The following is a 17,363-nucleotide window of genomic DNA, read 5'->3' as shown; positions in this document are numbered from 1 at the left end:
AATTCCCACTTCAAGGAAAGGGAGTGAGGAGCCCACCTTTTCCCCCCGAGTCGTGAAAGTGATTTCTTAAAAGCTGAAGTTTCTGGATAAAACGTATTCTCCAGGGCCTCCTATGAATCGTGGCTCTCGGAGGACCCCCCCTCCCACTCTATGGTCGGTGGGGAAGAGGGCCGCGGGTGTGTCGGCGCCTGCGCGCTGCGAGGTGGGGCTGCGCATGCGCGGTAGAGCGGAGCGAAGCGCACGCTGAAGGTCCGGCGGCTGGGGCGGCTGTGTCGAGTGTGTGACCTCTCGGCTTGGAAAGCGCGACGCGGGACCCTAGGGTGGGATTCACACGCTTCCTCCAGGTCGCTCATCGCGAACGCGGTTTCCTCGAGACCTTCGCTGGGGGGTTGTAGCCCGCGGGCCGAAAGCGCCCGGTTCCGTCTTCCCGTGCCTGCGCGGGAAGCGTGGGCACCGGCCGGGCCGGGGTCGGGTCCATGTGTCGTCCATGCGTGAAGGGAGCGGGGCCGCGGGACTCGCACGGCCCCCGGACGGCGCTGCAGTGGGGCGGCCTCGGGGCTCCCTCGGGCTGGGGCGGCCTCGGGGCACCCCCGCTCCCGGCCGCCGAGCGCCTGCTTTCCGGCCCTGCTTCATCACTCCTCTCCCCACCTCGCCCCACGCCTTTAATTAGCGCTGAGAATACTTTCTGCCAAAAGTTTCTCTTCTGATTGTGCAAATGAAATCTCTTGTCTAAGGAACCATAGGCATAGGTGTTTAAAAAAGAAAAAAAAAAACAGCTGGGTTCGTAGATCACTCATTTTCCAAAGCGCAGCCTGAATCGATCTTTTCGCCCGAGTAGGGGACCTCTCTGGGGAATGACTCCTACTTTAAGTCGTTTTCTCGAGGAGCCTATGGCTGTGGTAGTGTGGGTCGTGGTGGGTCTTAGGGTTGTGGTTTTACAAGTTAAGCATCACAAAAAATTAAGGGAATTCTTGAAGGTTAAATACAAATTCGTCCAGGTTTTTTTTTTTCCCCCTCCCTGAAACTTGAAATTTGTATTCAGCAAGTGACACAGGGGAAGTAGTATAGCAGGGAGACTTTGGTTCCCGATTCCCCACCCCCCATGAGTTGTTTTAGTTAAGGGGAAAAAGAAAACTTTGAATCTTTGATCAGCATACTTTGATTCTGTTCATTCGCTGTCATGGGGCAGGTACTGACCGTCAGGAGTGTATGACTGGCCGATAGAGACAGGTCGGTAGAGTTGGTGGTGCTTCTCGAACCTACAAACTGAAAGCGGTTGGCACTCCTGGCCCCAGAGCCAGCACACTGAGAGCATTTCCGCAGGGCGCTTGTTGGGGTCCCAGAAGCTCTTCCCATTAGGTGACACGCTTCCCATCAGGAGCGAGTATGGACTCCCTGGTACCGCCGGGGGACCTCAGCTGGGCGCTGGTTCAAGAAAAAAAACGCCAGTCAGCACTTGGCATCAGGATTTAGGGTGCCACTGTGTAGTCACCTCGTTTCCGAGTGCCTGCATTCAGACTTCCTGCTGAAGGCCACCCTGGAAGGCTGCAGGGCATGGCAGTGGGGTCACTGCTTCCCACCTGGGAGACCCTTGGGGCAGGGGACGGATGATAACCCATCTTCTGCGTGTTAAGTGAAAGTTTTAAAAAATTCTATGGTAAACGTTCAGCGTGGGTTCTTTGAAATTAGTGTGAAGCTTGGTACATCTATTTTGAAAGGTGGCTTTGTTTTTGCATTAGAATACATGGCAGTATTGTAGTGATCTGTCATTGAGACTATGGGATTGTGGGGGAAGGCTTGGGTTCAGCTCCTGTTGGGGTCTGTGCTAAGCATTTGTGCGAATAAACTACCTACTGTGATTTCTGTGACTACAAAAACACACTTGGAAGATGAACCTTCATTTTCAGCACGGTGTGTTCAAGCCCTGTCAAGCTAAATGGAGCTGCCTTGTGATCCCACCTTCTTTCTGTGCTTATCGACTACTTCGTTGATGGTGGTGTTCCACTGTTTACCTGTGTGTTGCAAAACCATTTGTACCCCCTAAAGTAATATTCGAATCTTCCCCCAGAAGTTTCTTTGCACTGCTGTGTTTGTTCTTTAGTCGGGTGGAGGAAGCCACTTGGGATGGCCGTGTCCCAAGTCAGACAGCCTAGGGCTGAGGCTTGCCTCCGCTCTCAGGCCTGTCCCTGCCCCTGCGTACCCTGCTGTGCAGCAGCTGATGGCTCAGAGTTAAGTCCTTGCCATTCCTAGGGGAGCTGGCTTTCATCCGGGAAACTGTTCTCCCTTACCTCGAAGTCCAGTGGGAGCTTCCTCACTCTGAGATCCCGGTGCTTTGCAGAAAGCTGTTGAATAGAGTGGTCCCCAGTTGTCTCTTCCCCAGAGCCCTGCAGGAAGGTGAGGTGGCCAGCTCAGCTATTTGTGGATGGGTAATTCCTGCCCATTCACTGGCCTTCGCTGTTTGTGCTGAATCCTTCCTTTTGGGCGGCAGGGAAGCACTGCCCTGCCATTGGTGTGCCACTCACTGTTAAATAGGACAGTTTGTTCACAGTGATTTTCTTTGATCTGTGGCATGCTCCAGTACTGCGTATGTTGGTAGCTCTTGTGGTTTACGTAAGATGTTTCTATGTATTTATCAATAATCTTAAAAATACAATGTGATTGGTAGGAATACACTCCGGAAACAGACTTCTGGGTTCAAATCCTGAGTCTTCACTGCTTGTTATCAGTATGTGGAAGAAGTTTCTTAGCCTGTGCTCCAGTAGGAGGAGATGGGCAGTGACCAAGTCAGGGGACTCTGGGTGACGGGAGGCTGTGTGAGCCTGCATGCTCCCGCTGAGCAGGCCATGGGGATCAGCACTGCTGAGTGAGCTGCATGTGAAGGATCTGCCTCCCGGGTCACAAGATGCAGGGGCTTCAGCATCCATATCAGAGTGCTCGTTCTAGCCCTGGCTGCTCCACTTCAGTCGGCCTGCCTGCTAATGTGGCAGATGATGGTGCAAGCCCTGAAGTCCCTGTCTGCTAGCTCTGACCTAGCCCGGACCCAAATATTGCAGCCATTTGGGGAGCAAAGCAGCACATGGGAGTACGTGCTGCCATGCTCGCCGGCTCTGTCATTCTGCTTCTCAGATAAATAAGCCTCCCCCCCCCTTTTTTTTTTTTTTTAAGATTTTTAGATTTTTATTAGAAAGATTTACAGAGAGAAGGAGAGTCAGAAAGATCTTTCACCCACTGGGTGACTCTCCACGTGTCCACAACGGCCAGAACTGAGCCCATCTGCAATCAGGAGCTTCTTCCAGGTCTCCCGCGCGGGTGCAGGGTCGCAAGCCTTTGGACCATCCTCTGCTGCTCTGGCAGGCACAAGCAGGGAGCTGGAAGGGAAGTGGAGCAACCAGGACACAAACCAGTACCCGTATGGGATCCTGGTGCATGCAAGATGAGGATTTAACCACTAGGCTGTTTCACCAGCCCATTAGTAAACCTTTTTTAAAAGAAAAAAATTACGCATTATTAATCTGATTAGTTCCTTTTGAAAATACGCTTCTTCACATGGTATTATTTCAGGCATGTGGGTCATGATAGGGTTGGTGCTAAAAATAGAGGTGGATGAAAGGGGGAGATTTTAAATATATTTATTGCCTGGAGGTTCAGACTTTATCGTAATGTAAATTTCTAAAGCTGCTGTCCAGACTGGGCATGCCTGCTCAGCAAGGGAAGAAAACTGGAGTAGGAGCTGGAGAGGAACGTATATTCCACTAGGCTTAAAGTGCATCATTAAGATGGAAAGAAGTTTAGAAGGTGCCTTGTTCTGTGTGGTGGGTAGCATGTGCCGGCTCAGCCGACTCGGGACAAGACCGGCTTTGGTTTGTGGCTCCACGTAGAAGGGTAGTGATGCGTCCCACCATTTGGTCCTCCTTAAAGTGGTGGTATTAAAACTGTTTTACTCTTGAGGTATTCCTTTAATCCCTCAGCCTCAGAGTACCTTAATAGATGGTCATTATCTTTTACGATTTGTCTGAAACTGGTGTCAAGGAATTGCCCAACCCTTTAAAAATGTAGAGCAAAACAAAAATTAAAACTGGATTCCTGAACATCCATTCTTTCTGGTGCCATTTAAAATTTTTGAAATGACTATCATTGTATTATTACATTGCAAAGTGTGGTCAATTTGCAGCTGTTTCTTTATTTCGACCTTAGCTGGACATTGATTTGATTCCTTTTGTTTCAATTGCAGAATGCCAGGTCTAAGTTGTAGATTTTATCAACATAAATTTCCAGAGGTGGAAGATGTAGTGATGGTGAACGTAAGATCCATTGCTGAAATGGGGGCTTACGTGAGCTTGCTGGAGTACAACAATATTGAAGGCATGATTCTTCTTAGTGAATTATCCAGAAGGCGGATTCGCTCCATAAACAAACTCATCCGAATCGGCAGGAATGAATGCGTGGTTGTCATTAGAGTGGACAAAGAGAAAGGTAAGTGAAGAAAAAAGTGCAAAATACACATTCCAAAAGTTACATGTTGAAAAAAATCTTTCTACTTAGATTCTTCAATGTACAAAGTTTTTAGAGAGAGATTCCAGTTAAGACATCACATCTGAGTTAGTAATAGTTTAGTTAGTACAACCCAAGAGCCAGTTCCTTGGGTCAGATGACGTGACTTGTCTTCCTAGCTTTTACAGGGGTCTGGGTAATTCGCTCGTGTTAACCAGATTCAGGAAAGACAGGAAATTCAATGAAAGGTTCATTCACTTGTGTTGGTGGGCCTGCATGTATTGGTTACCTCTGCTTATTTAAAGCTGAGTTCGTACTTAGTTGAGCATGCAGACTGGGTAAAGGGTTTTAGAGATATTTTGTAAGCTTTGAAGAAAGCGGCTTGCATGTACACAGACCTGGAATGCAGTTTTGCATTTTCCTCTGGTGCCGAGGTTCCAGTGAGCATTGCCAGGTGCCCCGTGTTGGCTCACACGGCGCTTTGGTGGGGACCCCAGGGAAATCACCTTTACGGGCACGTTCTTTTCTAAACACAGCCTGCACTACCGTGAAGTCAGTTTTGGTTTCAGCCGCCTCACTGTAATTTATTTGGTGTTAGTTTCAGGTAAGTAATTACCATCATGCTTGAAAGACTGCGTGGCCGTGACCTTGGCAGCCCTTGTCTTTCTGAAATCTTTTCAGCCTTCAGAATTTACTGATACTTCCTCAATTGTGCGGGTTATCATTTTATACACCTGACATTTTAATTTTTTTTTTCTGATTACAATCTTAGAGGATGCTTTATGTTCTTCTGGAGGTTGCATGTTGGTGGTAATAAATATTTCAGCGTGACTTGTTTATAGCTACCAAAATTATTAGACTACTTGAAAACACACAGTTCCTTGAATTTATGAACTTTCACAGCACTGCCCTAAAAGAGCCTAACTAGTATGCCTTTCCATTTTTTTCCTGATTATACCTGAAAAGATAGGATTCCTTCTTTTTTTTCCCCCTCTACAATATAACACAAGAAAAACACTATGTTAGGTTCTTTTAGGGCAGTGCTGTGAAGGTTCATAAATTCAAGGAACAGTGTGAGTTTTCAAGTAGTCTAATAATTTGCCAGCTGTCAGCCTGGGCAAAATGGAGCGGTAGGATGGCTCAGTTTGCTGATTCTCTTGCTGAAAGTGCCAGCATCCCTTAAGGGCACTAGTCCTGGTGGCTCCACTTCACATCCAGCTCCCTGTTTGTGGCCTGGGAAAGTAGTCAAGGACAGCCCAAATCCTTGGGACCCTGCACCTGCGTGGGAGACCTGGAGGAAGCTCCTGGCTTCAGATCAGCTCAGCTCTGGCCATTGCGAACGCTTGGGGAGTAAATCATCAGACGGAAGACCCTTCTTTCTGTCTCTCCTTCTCTCTGTATATCTGACTTTGCAATGAAAATAAATAAATCTTTTTAAAAAAAAAAAAAAAAGAAAAGCCAAGACCGGTGTGTCAGGCTTAATGGTTTCAGCCCTGCTGGGATACCCACGTGCCACATGTGCGAAGCCTCAGCACAAGTCTAGGCTCCACTTGACTCCAGCTTCCCACTGAGCACGCTGGGGGCAGCCTGTGAGCCTCCGACATGCACACAGCACTCAGTCCTGGGCCTTCCCCTCTCTTTTAGGGAGGTCATCGCTTATCGCCTTCTGCTTTGAAATGAATTAGTTAATAAGTTTTTTATTAAAGACCAAGACCCAGCAGTTTTGTCCATAAAAAGAATAGTTACTTGAAAATAAAATGGGTAGAAAAATACATTTGCAAATAGAATACAGGCCAGTGTCATAGGCTGCTGCTTGCAAAGAGAGCGTCCTATTTCACAGTGGTAGTTCAAGTCCTGAATACCCTGAGCCAGCTGCCTGCCAGGTGCCCAGGGAAGCAGCAGAACATGGCCCAGCCATCACAGCCATATGAGGAGTGGCTAACAGATGGAAGATCTCTTATGACTGACTTTAAATAAATCGAATCTTTGTTTAAACTAGAGGTGAAAAGGATGAGTGTTGCTAGAGTTATAATGTATTTACTTCAAAGGCAGAGTGACAGAGGGGGAACACGTGTGCTTCTGTCTGCTGCTGGCTCACTCACCAGGTGGCCACACTGCCAGGACTGGGTCTGCCCAGGACATAAGGAGAAAACTGATCCAGAAGAGAACAGCTGGTACTCAGACCTGCCCTCTGGTTTGGGGTGTTGGAATCCCAAGTGGCAGCTTAACTGACTCTGCCACAACTCTGGCCTCTGGATACATTTAAAGATTGGGATCATGCATTTTTCTTCTCTGAACACATTGGAACTTAGTTAGATGTCAGTATCATATCTTAAAGAGGGAGAAGTTGCAAAGTTAAATAAGCCTTTCTAGGGCCCGGCACGGTGGTGTAGTGGTTAAGGGCCTCTCCTTGCACGCCCGGGTTCCCATATGGGCGCCGGTTCTCATCCCGGCAGCCCAGCTTCCCATCCAGCTCCCTGCCTGTGGCCTGGGAAAGCAGTCGAGGACGGCCCAAAGCCTTGGGACCTTGCACCCACATAGGAGACCCTCAAGAGCTCCTGGCTCCCGGCTTCAGATCAGTTCAGCTCCGGCCATTGTGGTCACTTGGGGAGTGAATCATCAGACAGAAGATCCTCCTCTGTCTCTCCTCTCTCTGTATATCTGACTTTGTAATAAAATATACACACACACTCTTTGCTTGATAATAAAAATACATTTTCTTGTAGAGTTCTTACATTTTGTGAGGCTGATTTTAGGCTGGGAATAATTCTAAGGGGGCCAGTCACACCTTTTATTTATTCTGGGTACACTAACAATTTTATGTTCAAAATTTCTCATCTAGGATATATTGATTTGTCTAAAAGAAGAGTTTCTCCAGAGGAGGCAATTAAATGTGAAGACAAATTCACAAAATCTAAAACTGTAAGTTGATTTTGGAATCAAATCAGTTCACTCTTTGTGTTTAATAATTGCTTGTTACTGTTCTTGCCAGAGAAGTGGAACAAATAAAAGTGTGTGTCTGTTTGTAAGCTGCAGTCTGTTTCCAGTTGTGTGTTATCTAGACATAGAATTGAAACATTTAAAGTTCACAACAGTGCAGCTATACAATGCTTTATTTCAAAATATTGCTTAAGATGTACTGGTCTTGAATCAGTACTGGAAGTTAGTGTTTTGAAGCCGTTTTAGCTAAGTACGAGTGATTCCAGCTGGGTCAGTTCATTCTTGACTGGGGTGTCATCGCGCCTTGCCCGACGCAGCCCTGGCGGGGTCGGGCTGAGAGCAGCCAGCTGTTGTCCGTTCAGAACAGGCAGGTTTCCAAGATGTTTGTGAATCGGGAAAGCAAGGCAGCAGCCTCGGAGCAGGAGTTTCCTTCTTGCTAGTTTGTTAGAATTCTTCTTGCTTTTCTTAACATTTTTGCTGTGGATGTGTGGGAAACTACAGCAAAAACTTTATTCATATTTATTTATTCATATTCATATTTCCTCTGTCCTATTTCTGAGATCCTGTCTAAATTGCCCCTTACTCCTTAGAGCCTCAGTTCTTTTGGCACTGTGTCCTTTGCTTTTATTTTTGCCTTTGTCTCAAATCTTTTGTTCTTCCAGTCATGTTCTGCCCTCAAGATAAAATGTTAATAAAATGGTATTTGGTGAGGAGAAGGCTTTTAAAATCTTGCTTAATTCCAGCTGGAGAGGATGAAGGTTTAAAAGCCATCAGATCGGGCCCGGCGCGGTGGCGCAAGTGGTTAAAGGTCCTCGCCTTGCACGCCCGGGATCCCATATGGGCGCCGGTTCTAATCCCGGCAGCCCCGCTTCCCTTCCAGCTCCCTGCCTGTGGCCTGGGAAAGCAGTCGAGGATGGCCCAAAGCTTTGGGAACCTGCACCCGTGTGGGAGACCCGGAAGAGGCTCCTGGCTTCGGATCGGCATAGTATCGGCCCGTTGCGCTCACTTGGGGAGTGAATCATCGGACGGAAGATCTTCCTCTCTGTCTCTCCTCTCTGTATATCCGCCTTTCCAATGAAAAAATAATAAAAATAAATCTTTAAAAAAAAAAAAAAGCCATCAGATCATTAGCCACAACTTCGTTGTTTTTTCAGATTTGTTGGTACTGTTACTGCAATGTGTTTTGCACATTTGGAAACACTGCCTTTAAAATTTCCTTTTTTTTTTTTTTTTTAATTTTATTCATTTTACTGAAAAGGCAGATGTACAGAGAGGAGGAGAGACAGAGAGGAAGATCCTCCGTCCGATGGTTCACTTCCCAAGTGGCTGCAACGGTCGGTGCTGCACCGATCCGAAACCAGAAGCCAGGAACTTCTTTTCGGGTCTCCCACGTGGGTGCAGGGTCCCAAAGTCTTGGGCCATCCTCGACTGCTTTCCCAGGCCACAGGCAGGGAGCTGGATGGGAAGTGGAGCTGCCAGGGTTAGAACTGGCGCCCATATGGGATCCCGGCGCATGCACGGCAAGGACCTTAACCATTACGCCATCGTGTCCGGCTGTAAAATTTCCTTTTAATAGGTCCTTACTACTCAGAATGTGATGTCTGAGTCAACAGCATGACATCACCTGACTGCTTATTAGAAATGCAGGCTCCTGGGTGTCATCAAATTTAAGAAGCACAGCTGTAAGAGACTTCGTATTTTGTTGTTCTTAAAGGGCTGTTAAATAGGTCTTGTCAGGAGAAAATGTTAAATGAAAAAGACAATGTTAGTACCTTTCCCAGTTTGATTTCATCTAAAATATTCTGTTTCCTATCGACCCTGCCTTATGTTTAGGAGGTTAGCAAGAGACTGGCCCATGGATAACGATGAAAGAGAATGTCACTGGGCTCTCGTCGCAGAGTTTGGATTCAAGCACGTTTGACCTGAGTGATGCCTGTAGTAAGGAGGCTGCTAGTGTCTCCCTTTCCAGAGTCAGAGATGTTCATTTGTTCCATTACCAAGACTTGATCCGGATCTTGTGACTAAATTATGTACTCTTTAAGTGTACCAACTTGGGTTCATTATTATGGTAGCCCGAACATATTCTGTGGAGCTCTTGTTAGAGTTACTGTAATTATGCTATCTACTAAGATGTAAAATACCCGGTCTTTATAGATTTCCCGTGTTGGAATTGTTGAGCGCTCCGTTGTGTTTCCAGGTGTATAGCATTCTTCGGCACGTGGCTGAGGTGTTAGAATACACCAAGGATGAGCAGCTGGAAAGCCTGTTCCAGAGAACCGCGTGGGTCTTCGATGACAAGTACAAGAGACCTGGCTATGGTGCCTACGACGCCTTTAAACATGCAGTGTCGTAAGAACGCCTTCCTTTGGCTCATACATTTGAAAGAGATCGCACCCATCTGCTGGGTTGCTCGCTGCTTTGGCCTCAGCGCATACCGCTAGCCAGTGTTTGTGGCTCCTCGCTGTGGGTCTAGTTATTACAGCTTACTTTACCTCCAAAACCTTTATTTCATGTTCTGTTATTTATCACAGCCTGCTTTCCTTCTAGCGCCACATACTGAGTCTTTTTGGTTTGGTTTGGTTTGGTTTGGTTTGGTTTGGTTTGGTTTGGTTTGGTTTGGTTTGGTATGGCTGGGTTTGTTTTGATTTTCCTCTCTCCTGGCTTCTCTCTCTCCAGCACTGGCACCCTGTGACCTGTCATATAAAACTTTTTTGCCAACTTGATGTACCTCTGCCTTGCTTTTCCTTCTGTTACATCTAGTCTTAGACCAGTATCTCTCCCTTGTCTGCTCTTGTAAACTGCTGGGCGGTGCTAGGAAAAATCAGCCGTGCGGGTTGGTGCCGCCGCCTTGCCAGTCCCGGCCAGGCCCTCAGCAGCCATGCGGATTGGTGCCTCCGGTCCCGGCCAGGCCCTCAGCAGCCATGCGGGTTGGTGCCTCCGGTCCCGGCCAGGCCCTCAGCAGCCGTGCAGGTTGGTGCCTCCGGTCCCGGCCAGGCCCTCAGCAGCTGCAGCACGGTCGCTCTGTCACGCTCATTTCCACCTGCCGCTCTGTAGTGTCTGTCCTAGAGCTGCGTGCTCTCCCCCTTCCCTCACTGATGGTCTCACTGCCTTTTTTTTTTTTTTAGATGTGTGTACTGTTATTAGTAAAACAGATTTACAGAGAGGAGAGAAAGTCAGAAAGATCTTCTATGTGCTGGTTCACTCTGCAAGTGGCCAGAGCTGAGCTGAGCCGAAGCCAGGAGCCTAGAGCTCCTTCCCAGCTTCCCCTCTGGGTGCAGGGGCCCAAGGCTTTGGGCTGTCCTCAGCTGCCCTCACAGGCCAGAAGCAGAGAGCAGAGTGGGAAGTGGAGCAGCCAGGACAAAAGCCAGCACCCATATGGGATCCCTGAACATGCAAGGTGAAGATTTAGCCACTAGGCTACTGCACCAGGCCTCTCACTGCCTATTTTAACTTCATAGAGAAAATGCAAGCCATTGCACCAGAACTCCCGTCTTTAAACTGACTTTTTCTCCGCCCCATTTGTCATTTCCCAAGTTCCTGTCACACAGAAATCCACTATCCCACCACTTGTACCCAGCAGCTGCTCAGGGATCACTTTGCATCCATTCTCTCTCTCTCTCTCTCTCTCTCTCTCTATTTCTCTCTCTTTCTCTCTCTCATAGGTCTTAGCCTTTTCCTTTATTGATTGTCAAGTGTAAAAATAATCTGTAAGACCTAGCGCGATGCCTTAGTGGCTAAATCCTTGCCTTGCATCCTCCAGGATCCCATGTGGGCGTCAGTTCATTTCCCGGCTGCTCCAGTTATCTTTCTGCTGTTTGTGGCCTAGCAAAACAGTAGAGGATGGACCAAAGCCTTGGGGCTCTGCACCCACATGGGAGACCTGGAAGAGGCTTCTGGCTGCTGGCTTCAGACTGGATCAGCTCCGGCCATTGCAGCCACTTAGGGAGTGAACCAGGAGACAGAGGATCTGGCTTTCTGGCTTTCTTTTTCTCTTTATATCTTTTTCCACTTAAATTATGCCAGTTCTAATACCAGTGGCCCCGCTTCCCATCCCAAAGCCTTGGGACCCTTGCACCTGAGTGGGTGACCTGCAGGAAGCTCCTGGCTCCTGGCTTTGGATCAGCTCAGCTCTGGCCATTGCAGTTGTGTGGGGAGTGATTCAGCAGACGGCAGATCTTCCTCTCTGTCTCTCCTCCTCTCTGTATTTCGGACTTTCCAATAAAAATAAATAAATCTTTTTAAAAATATTAATGAGTAGAATTTTTATGAAATGCTCTGTAGCGGAGAGCATGTAACTCAGCAGTTGAAGCCCTGCTGGGACAGCCGCATCCCACAGCAGAGTGCCCAGGGCCCAGCAGCGCGCCGATTCTGCCTTGCTGCTCATGCTCTCCCTGGAAAGTAACAGCCGTAGCTCAGGTGGTCGGACCCCTGCCCTTCACGGGAAATGTGGCTTGAGTTTCCAGCTCCTGGCTTCAGCCTGACTTAGCCCAGCCATGTGGGCAGTGGACAGGTGTCCCTGTATTCTCTCCCCCGACGTTCACTTCTCTCCAATTAAAAAGCAAAAAAAGTATCTTAATCTCCTCTAACTGCTCCATCTTTCCTTGCTTGCTCTCCTGGCATTGTTACCTGTCACTTCTCCCTGAATGCTCGTGGTCCATGATCAGCCTCACCCTGGGCTGACTTCCCTTTCCAAGCTTCCACTGCCAGGCCGATTGGGTGGGAACCCTTAGTCAGAGTGGGATATCAGATGTGTTAGACGACTGTAAATTTCTTGGGTTAACCAGATCACTGAAATTTTCTTCTAATGATGATGATTTTGATTGTCATACCTTGCTGAGTATTTTACTTGCCTTAATCTGATACCACAGTCTTTGTGACATTTCCTGTTAAAATACCAAGCTGACCTTTCTGACAGCAAAGCCCATACGTGCTAGTGAGTGCATTCGTCATGCTATAGTGTTTGACCTTACAGTTACTGGTGTCATAACCTGGACCTTTTGTTTCATCTTTAGAGACCCATCTATCTTGGACAGCTTAGATTTGAACGAAGATGAGCGGGAAGTGCTCATTAATAATATTAATAGGCGCTTGACTCCGCAAGCTGTGAAAATTCGAGCAGGTAAATGATTTTTTTTTTAAATACTTGCATGTAACAGAAAATTTGTTAAATAGTTGTTTATCTTTACAAAGATGGGTCATACTATGCAGCGTTTCCTTCAACTACCTTTTCCCGCTTAAGAGTGCAGTGGATAGCTTTCCATGAGAAAGAATATAGGCATCTTTCTCATTCCTTTCTTAGCTGGGAAAATCTGTGAGCTTTAACAAACCAGTCCCAGTGACAGACATTTTCAGATCAGTACCCTTAGGCATACTTGCCCATTTATACTAGTTTTTAAGGTCAATTCCTGAACATAGGATTGCTGAGTTACAGGCTGTGCAGTTTCTGGACCAGTTGTGGCGATTATTTCTCTCAGCCTTCATGACACTTCTCCTGATCTCCGTTTTACAAATGAGGAACTTCAGAGGCGAGAGTCAGGAATTTTGGCCCAAGCATAACCAGAATTGAAAGTGTAACTAAGTTTCTCTTTCATGTGGATAAGATACACTGTGTTTCTAGATTTTTTAAAATAATAGATTCATTTTCTCTTTTGGTGATTTTTTATGTTGTTGAGAAGGACGCATGCCCATGTGGACCACTGATTAGGATGGGGCGGGTTGAGGAATGGGGAGTGTCACCCATGTCACCCCAGGGTCCCTGATGTGGAGCATGTTCTAAGGACACTGTTTAAGTAGTTTTTGTTGTTGTTAAGTGGTTTTGATGGTTCTGAGATGCTGTTGATTTCATTGCTCCAAGGATGAGGAAATCCGTCCAAGGTCCATTGGCTGACAGAGTCCACCTTAGAGTCTCAATTTGCCCAGATACTCACTGGCACAGCTTGACCGAGAGAGCTGTCCAATTTCTTCTGCCCTCCATGGTACTAGATGTCCTCTACACGCCTCAGTGAACTGGTTGTTGTATCCCCCATGGACATTTGGGCATGCCATCCACTGCACAGGCCTCAGCAGCCAAGGGGACCCAGTTCTGACAAATGCGCTCCACCGTCAGACCACAGATCCTGTGATTTTTTTTTTTTTTTTTTTTTTTTTTTGCCATGCTTTGATTCCAGTGGTCCAGTTGGGGGCAGGGGGTTCCCCAAAGAAATCTTGCCAGAGGTGACCTCAGACCTGACTCCCGTGTGTGCCAGCCAGTGCGGGGTCTGGTTCAGCTCATCGCATACACTGATGGTTGCAGTTGGCTGGTCAGCTCTGTCCCCAACCACATCTCATACGCAAACTCTACTGGATGAGGCAGCCCATCCCATCCCTCTAGTTATTTTTTTTAATTATAAAAATTAATAGATTGATTTCTAACTTAAAAGTTGGTAAAAGATTTTCTCAATATTTGCATTCCTTCCTTGGGCTTTTGTTTTTAGTTAACTGTCTGGAATTTTGTGATTTTTAGACATTGAAGTGGCCTGTTATGGTTACGAAGGCATTGATGCTGTGAAAGAAGCCCTGCGAGCAGGTTTGAATTGTTCTACGGAAACCATGCCCATCAAAGTGAGTCCTCAGCTTGCTCCCTCCCTGATAAAATACCTGCTTAAACCAGTCAGATTCTTTTTTTGTTTTCTTCCTGTAGTCCCATTCCATAACGACAGCGATTGTCCTTGAAATTAGCTAGTGATTCTTGATGCTGTTTCTGGGGGAATCTTTCTCAGCTCTTCGTGTTACTGGTGTCAGTCCTCTTGCGAAAGCACCAATGACACCAAGCCAACTGCCGCAAAGGCATGCAGTACTCCAGATGCTCGTGACCTCACGAAGGTTAGCCTGCCTGTCGGCTATGCATATACAACCTCTGTGAAGTTTGTTCTGACTCTAAAAATAAACTGGATGGCTATTATTCTGAATTTTTAGAACAATCCCTTCTGTTGGTTTAGCTTGGAGATAAATTATCTATTGTGCTTATAATAACTAGTTATTAGTTATCCACTAATGACATGCCGAAGTCCCAGTTCTTCATCTTCACTGTAGTAGTGGACTGATACACTGCTGAACTGGGATGGCATTATCAGTTAACTTTTGCTACATTTACAAATGGTCTCAAGTTGTATGGCTGTAGGATTGGGAATTTGGGTGTAATTTGTTAATGCCACAGATTAATAAAGCAATTTTTAAATATCCTAATTGTTGTGCTTGTAGTTATCCTCATAATTGAATTTTATTTCTTCTTTAGATTAATCTAATAGCCCCTCCTCGGTATGTGATGACTACAACAACCCTGGAGAGAACAGAAGGCCTCTCCGTGCTGAATCAGGCCATGGCTGTGATCAAGGAGAAGATTGAGGAAAAGAGGGGGGTGTTTAATGTTCAGATGGAGGTGAGATCAATAACTCCATTTTTATTTTGTTCCAAAGTCTTTGTAGAATTTAAATCATCTTCATGATTTGCTTTCTGAAATACCATTCGCTCAGTCCCACCTGCATTTGCTATGGTAGAGCCGGACCAAATGATTTCCCAACTTTATCCCACACAGAACAAATACCCTGCATCCCTGCTGTATTGCAATGCCCATTCAAGTCCCAGCTGCTTGCTTCGAATTCAGCTCCCTGCTGATGGGAGGGATTTCTTTTTATTCATTTGAAAGACAGAGTTACAGAGACAGGAGTGAGCAAGAGAGAGATTCCATCTGATGGTGCAGCACCCAGGGCTGGGCCAAGCCCCAGCCAGGAGCTTCATCTTGGTCTCCCACCTAGTGGCCAGCAGCCCATACACTTTAGCCATCTTGCACTGATTTTTCCCAGGCCATTTGCAGGGATCTGGGTCAGAATGGAGCAACTGGGGCATAAACTGGCATCCACATCACACAAGGCATAGGATTTACCTGCTAGACTACCAACACCAGTCTCATAAATAAGCTTTTTTTTTTTTAAGGGATTTATTTTATTTTATTGTTGGAAAGTCATACATACAGAGAGAAGCAGAGACAGAGAGGAACATCTTCCATCCATTGATTTACTCCCCAGGCAGCCACAACAGCCAGAGCTGAGGTGAACCTCGGGTCTCCCATGCGGGTGCAGGGTCCCAAGGCTTTGGGCCGTCCTTGACTGCTTTCCCAGGCCACAAGCAGGGAGCTGGATGAGAAGCAGGGCCGCCAGGATTAGAACCGCCACTCATGGCATCCTGGCACATTCAAGGCGAGGACTTTTAACCATTAGGCTACCATGCTGGATTTGTCATGTCCCGTCTCCCCCCCCCCCCCCCCCCCCTTTTTTTTTTTTTTTTTTTTTTTCCTTTAGGCTGGTGCCGTGTAGGCTAATTCTGTGCCTGTGGTGCTAGCATCACATATGGGCACCGGTTCAAGTCCTGCCAGCTCATTTCCAATCCAGCTCCCTGCTGATGACCTGGGAAAGCAGCAGAAGTGACCCAAGTGCTTGAGCCCTTGGCATACACATGGAAGCTTCTGGTTCCTAGCTTCAGACTGGCCTCAGTCCAGCCAGTTGGCGAGTGACCCAGTGGGAGAAGATTGTCTCTGTTTCTCCTCTCTTTCTGTAAATGTGTTTTTCACACAAAGATTTATCAGTCTTTTTAAAAAGATTTGATCAGAAACATGTATAATCCTCTTTGTTTTCCTCTTCAAGAATGAAACCGTGTGTGTGTGTGTGTGTGTGTGTGTGTACACGCACAAGCAAGAGAGAGAGAGAGATCCCATAGAAGGGACTGGTGCTTGATTTACTGGCATCTGATATGTTTCTGCAACTCAGTTAGTTAGAGGCCAAAGGTTTTTTGTGTGAATAGATGTAACACCAGGCAGTGGTGTTATTGAAATTGTGTTTTTATATTCTACTTCACTTTGAACTTACGGATCTGTTTCTACAGCCCAAGGTGGTCACAGATACCGATGAAACTGAACTGGCAAGACAACTGGAGAGGTTGGAGAGAGAAAATGCGGAAGTCGATGGAGATGATGATGCCGAGGAGATGGAAGCCAAGGCTGAAGACTAGCTCTGTGGAGACAGCCAGCTCGAGAACACACGAGCCCTTCTTGGCTGGAACCCAAGACTTGAAAGTTTTCCAGTATTGAAAACTTCACAGCTGAATTTTTTATTTCCAAGTATTTAAATTTTTCAACATGCCAGAACATGAAATGCCCTCCTACATGCCTGCTGTTCTCACACAGTGCCTCCAACAAATTTAGCATTTTTAAGGAGTGGCCTAATTTCACTAGAGACAAACATTTCAGCTGAGAACCGTCCTAAAATTGGGCTTATACTTTCCACTTCTGATGTCTCCAAATCAGCACCCTTTGTCCCTCAGTGCCTCCATGTAATTATTGGGGGAATTGAGAACAAACAATAACAATTCCAGTCTTTCTATATAAAATGTATTCAAGCAAACGTGAAATAAATTTCTGGGATATTTAACTGTAGAGTTCTTCCTTCGTGTCACCAGTGCTGAGCATTCTGAATGCTAGAACCCTAATTCTGTTATCTTCAATTTCGTCTAAACATGAGCATAGAAGGACAGGTGGACAATGGAGCTATAATGGCAGATCCTTTCAAAAGGAGAGTTTGTAGAAAATAACCTTTAACTGCAGTGAAAGTTGACCTTTAGGGGGAAGCAACCTACAAGGCAATTAAAGAAGTAACATTGGGTGTGTGCCTTTTACCTATTTGAACCTGATGACAACCTGTTGTATTAGAGAATATCATATTAGGTCCTTGGCATACCAGGCTCTACCTTGAGTGTGTGACTCAGGATATAAAATATGTTCTGCCTTCCTAAAAACAAAATGCTTTTTGGGGTATCACAAATATTGATGGACCACCTCCCCATTAAAAAAAACGGCTGGATGCTACCTCAGGTCTGTATTTTATTAACAGACCAGTGATGTT

General features: G+C 46.5%; 1 protein-coding gene across 1 annotated transcript; it reads left to right on the top strand.

The window, feature by feature from the left end:
* The first annotated feature begins 209 nt into the window (after positions 1 to 209).
* On the top strand, positions 210 to 16,892 carry EIF2S1 (eukaryotic translation initiation factor 2 subunit alpha). The gene is made up of 8 exons (XM_040975421.1): positions 210 to 344; positions 4,232 to 4,473; positions 7,334 to 7,413; positions 9,629 to 9,780; positions 12,444 to 12,550; positions 13,934 to 14,031; positions 14,705 to 14,848; positions 16,348 to 16,892. Exons 2-8 carry the CDS (start codon positions 4,233 to 4,235, stop codon positions 16,471 to 16,473), a joined length of 948 nt encoding a protein of 315 aa, XP_040831355.1. The 5' UTR covers positions 210 to 344; position 4,232; the 3' UTR covers positions 16,474 to 16,892.
* The last annotated feature ends 471 nt before the right edge of the window (positions 16,893 to 17,363 follow it).

Source organism: Ochotona curzoniae, unplaced genomic scaffold (genome assembly GCF_017591425.1).
Source record: "Ochotona curzoniae isolate NIBS_2020 unplaced genomic scaffold, NIBS_Ocur_1.0 contig_2688, whole genome shotgun sequence".
In the NCBI taxonomy this organism is placed as follows: domain Eukaryota; kingdom Metazoa; phylum Chordata; class Mammalia; order Lagomorpha; family Ochotonidae; genus Ochotona; species Ochotona curzoniae.
This window is presented reverse-complemented; position numbering and strand designations above follow the sequence as displayed.

Excerpts from the sequence above, each read along its gene's own strand:
- EIF2S1 (XM_040975421.1), top strand. The coding sequence starts at position 4,233 with ATGCCAGGTCTAAGTTGTAGATTTTATCAACATAAATTTCCAGAGGTG. Across the intron at positions 7,414-9,628 it reads AATTCACAAAATCTAAAACT|GTGTATAGCATTCTTCGGCA; the intron begins GTAAGTTGATTT and ends TTGTGTTTCCAG. Across the intron at positions 9,781-12,443 it reads GCCTTTAAACATGCAGTGTC|AGACCCATCTATCTTGGACA; the intron begins GTAAGAACGCCT and ends TTTCATCTTTAG.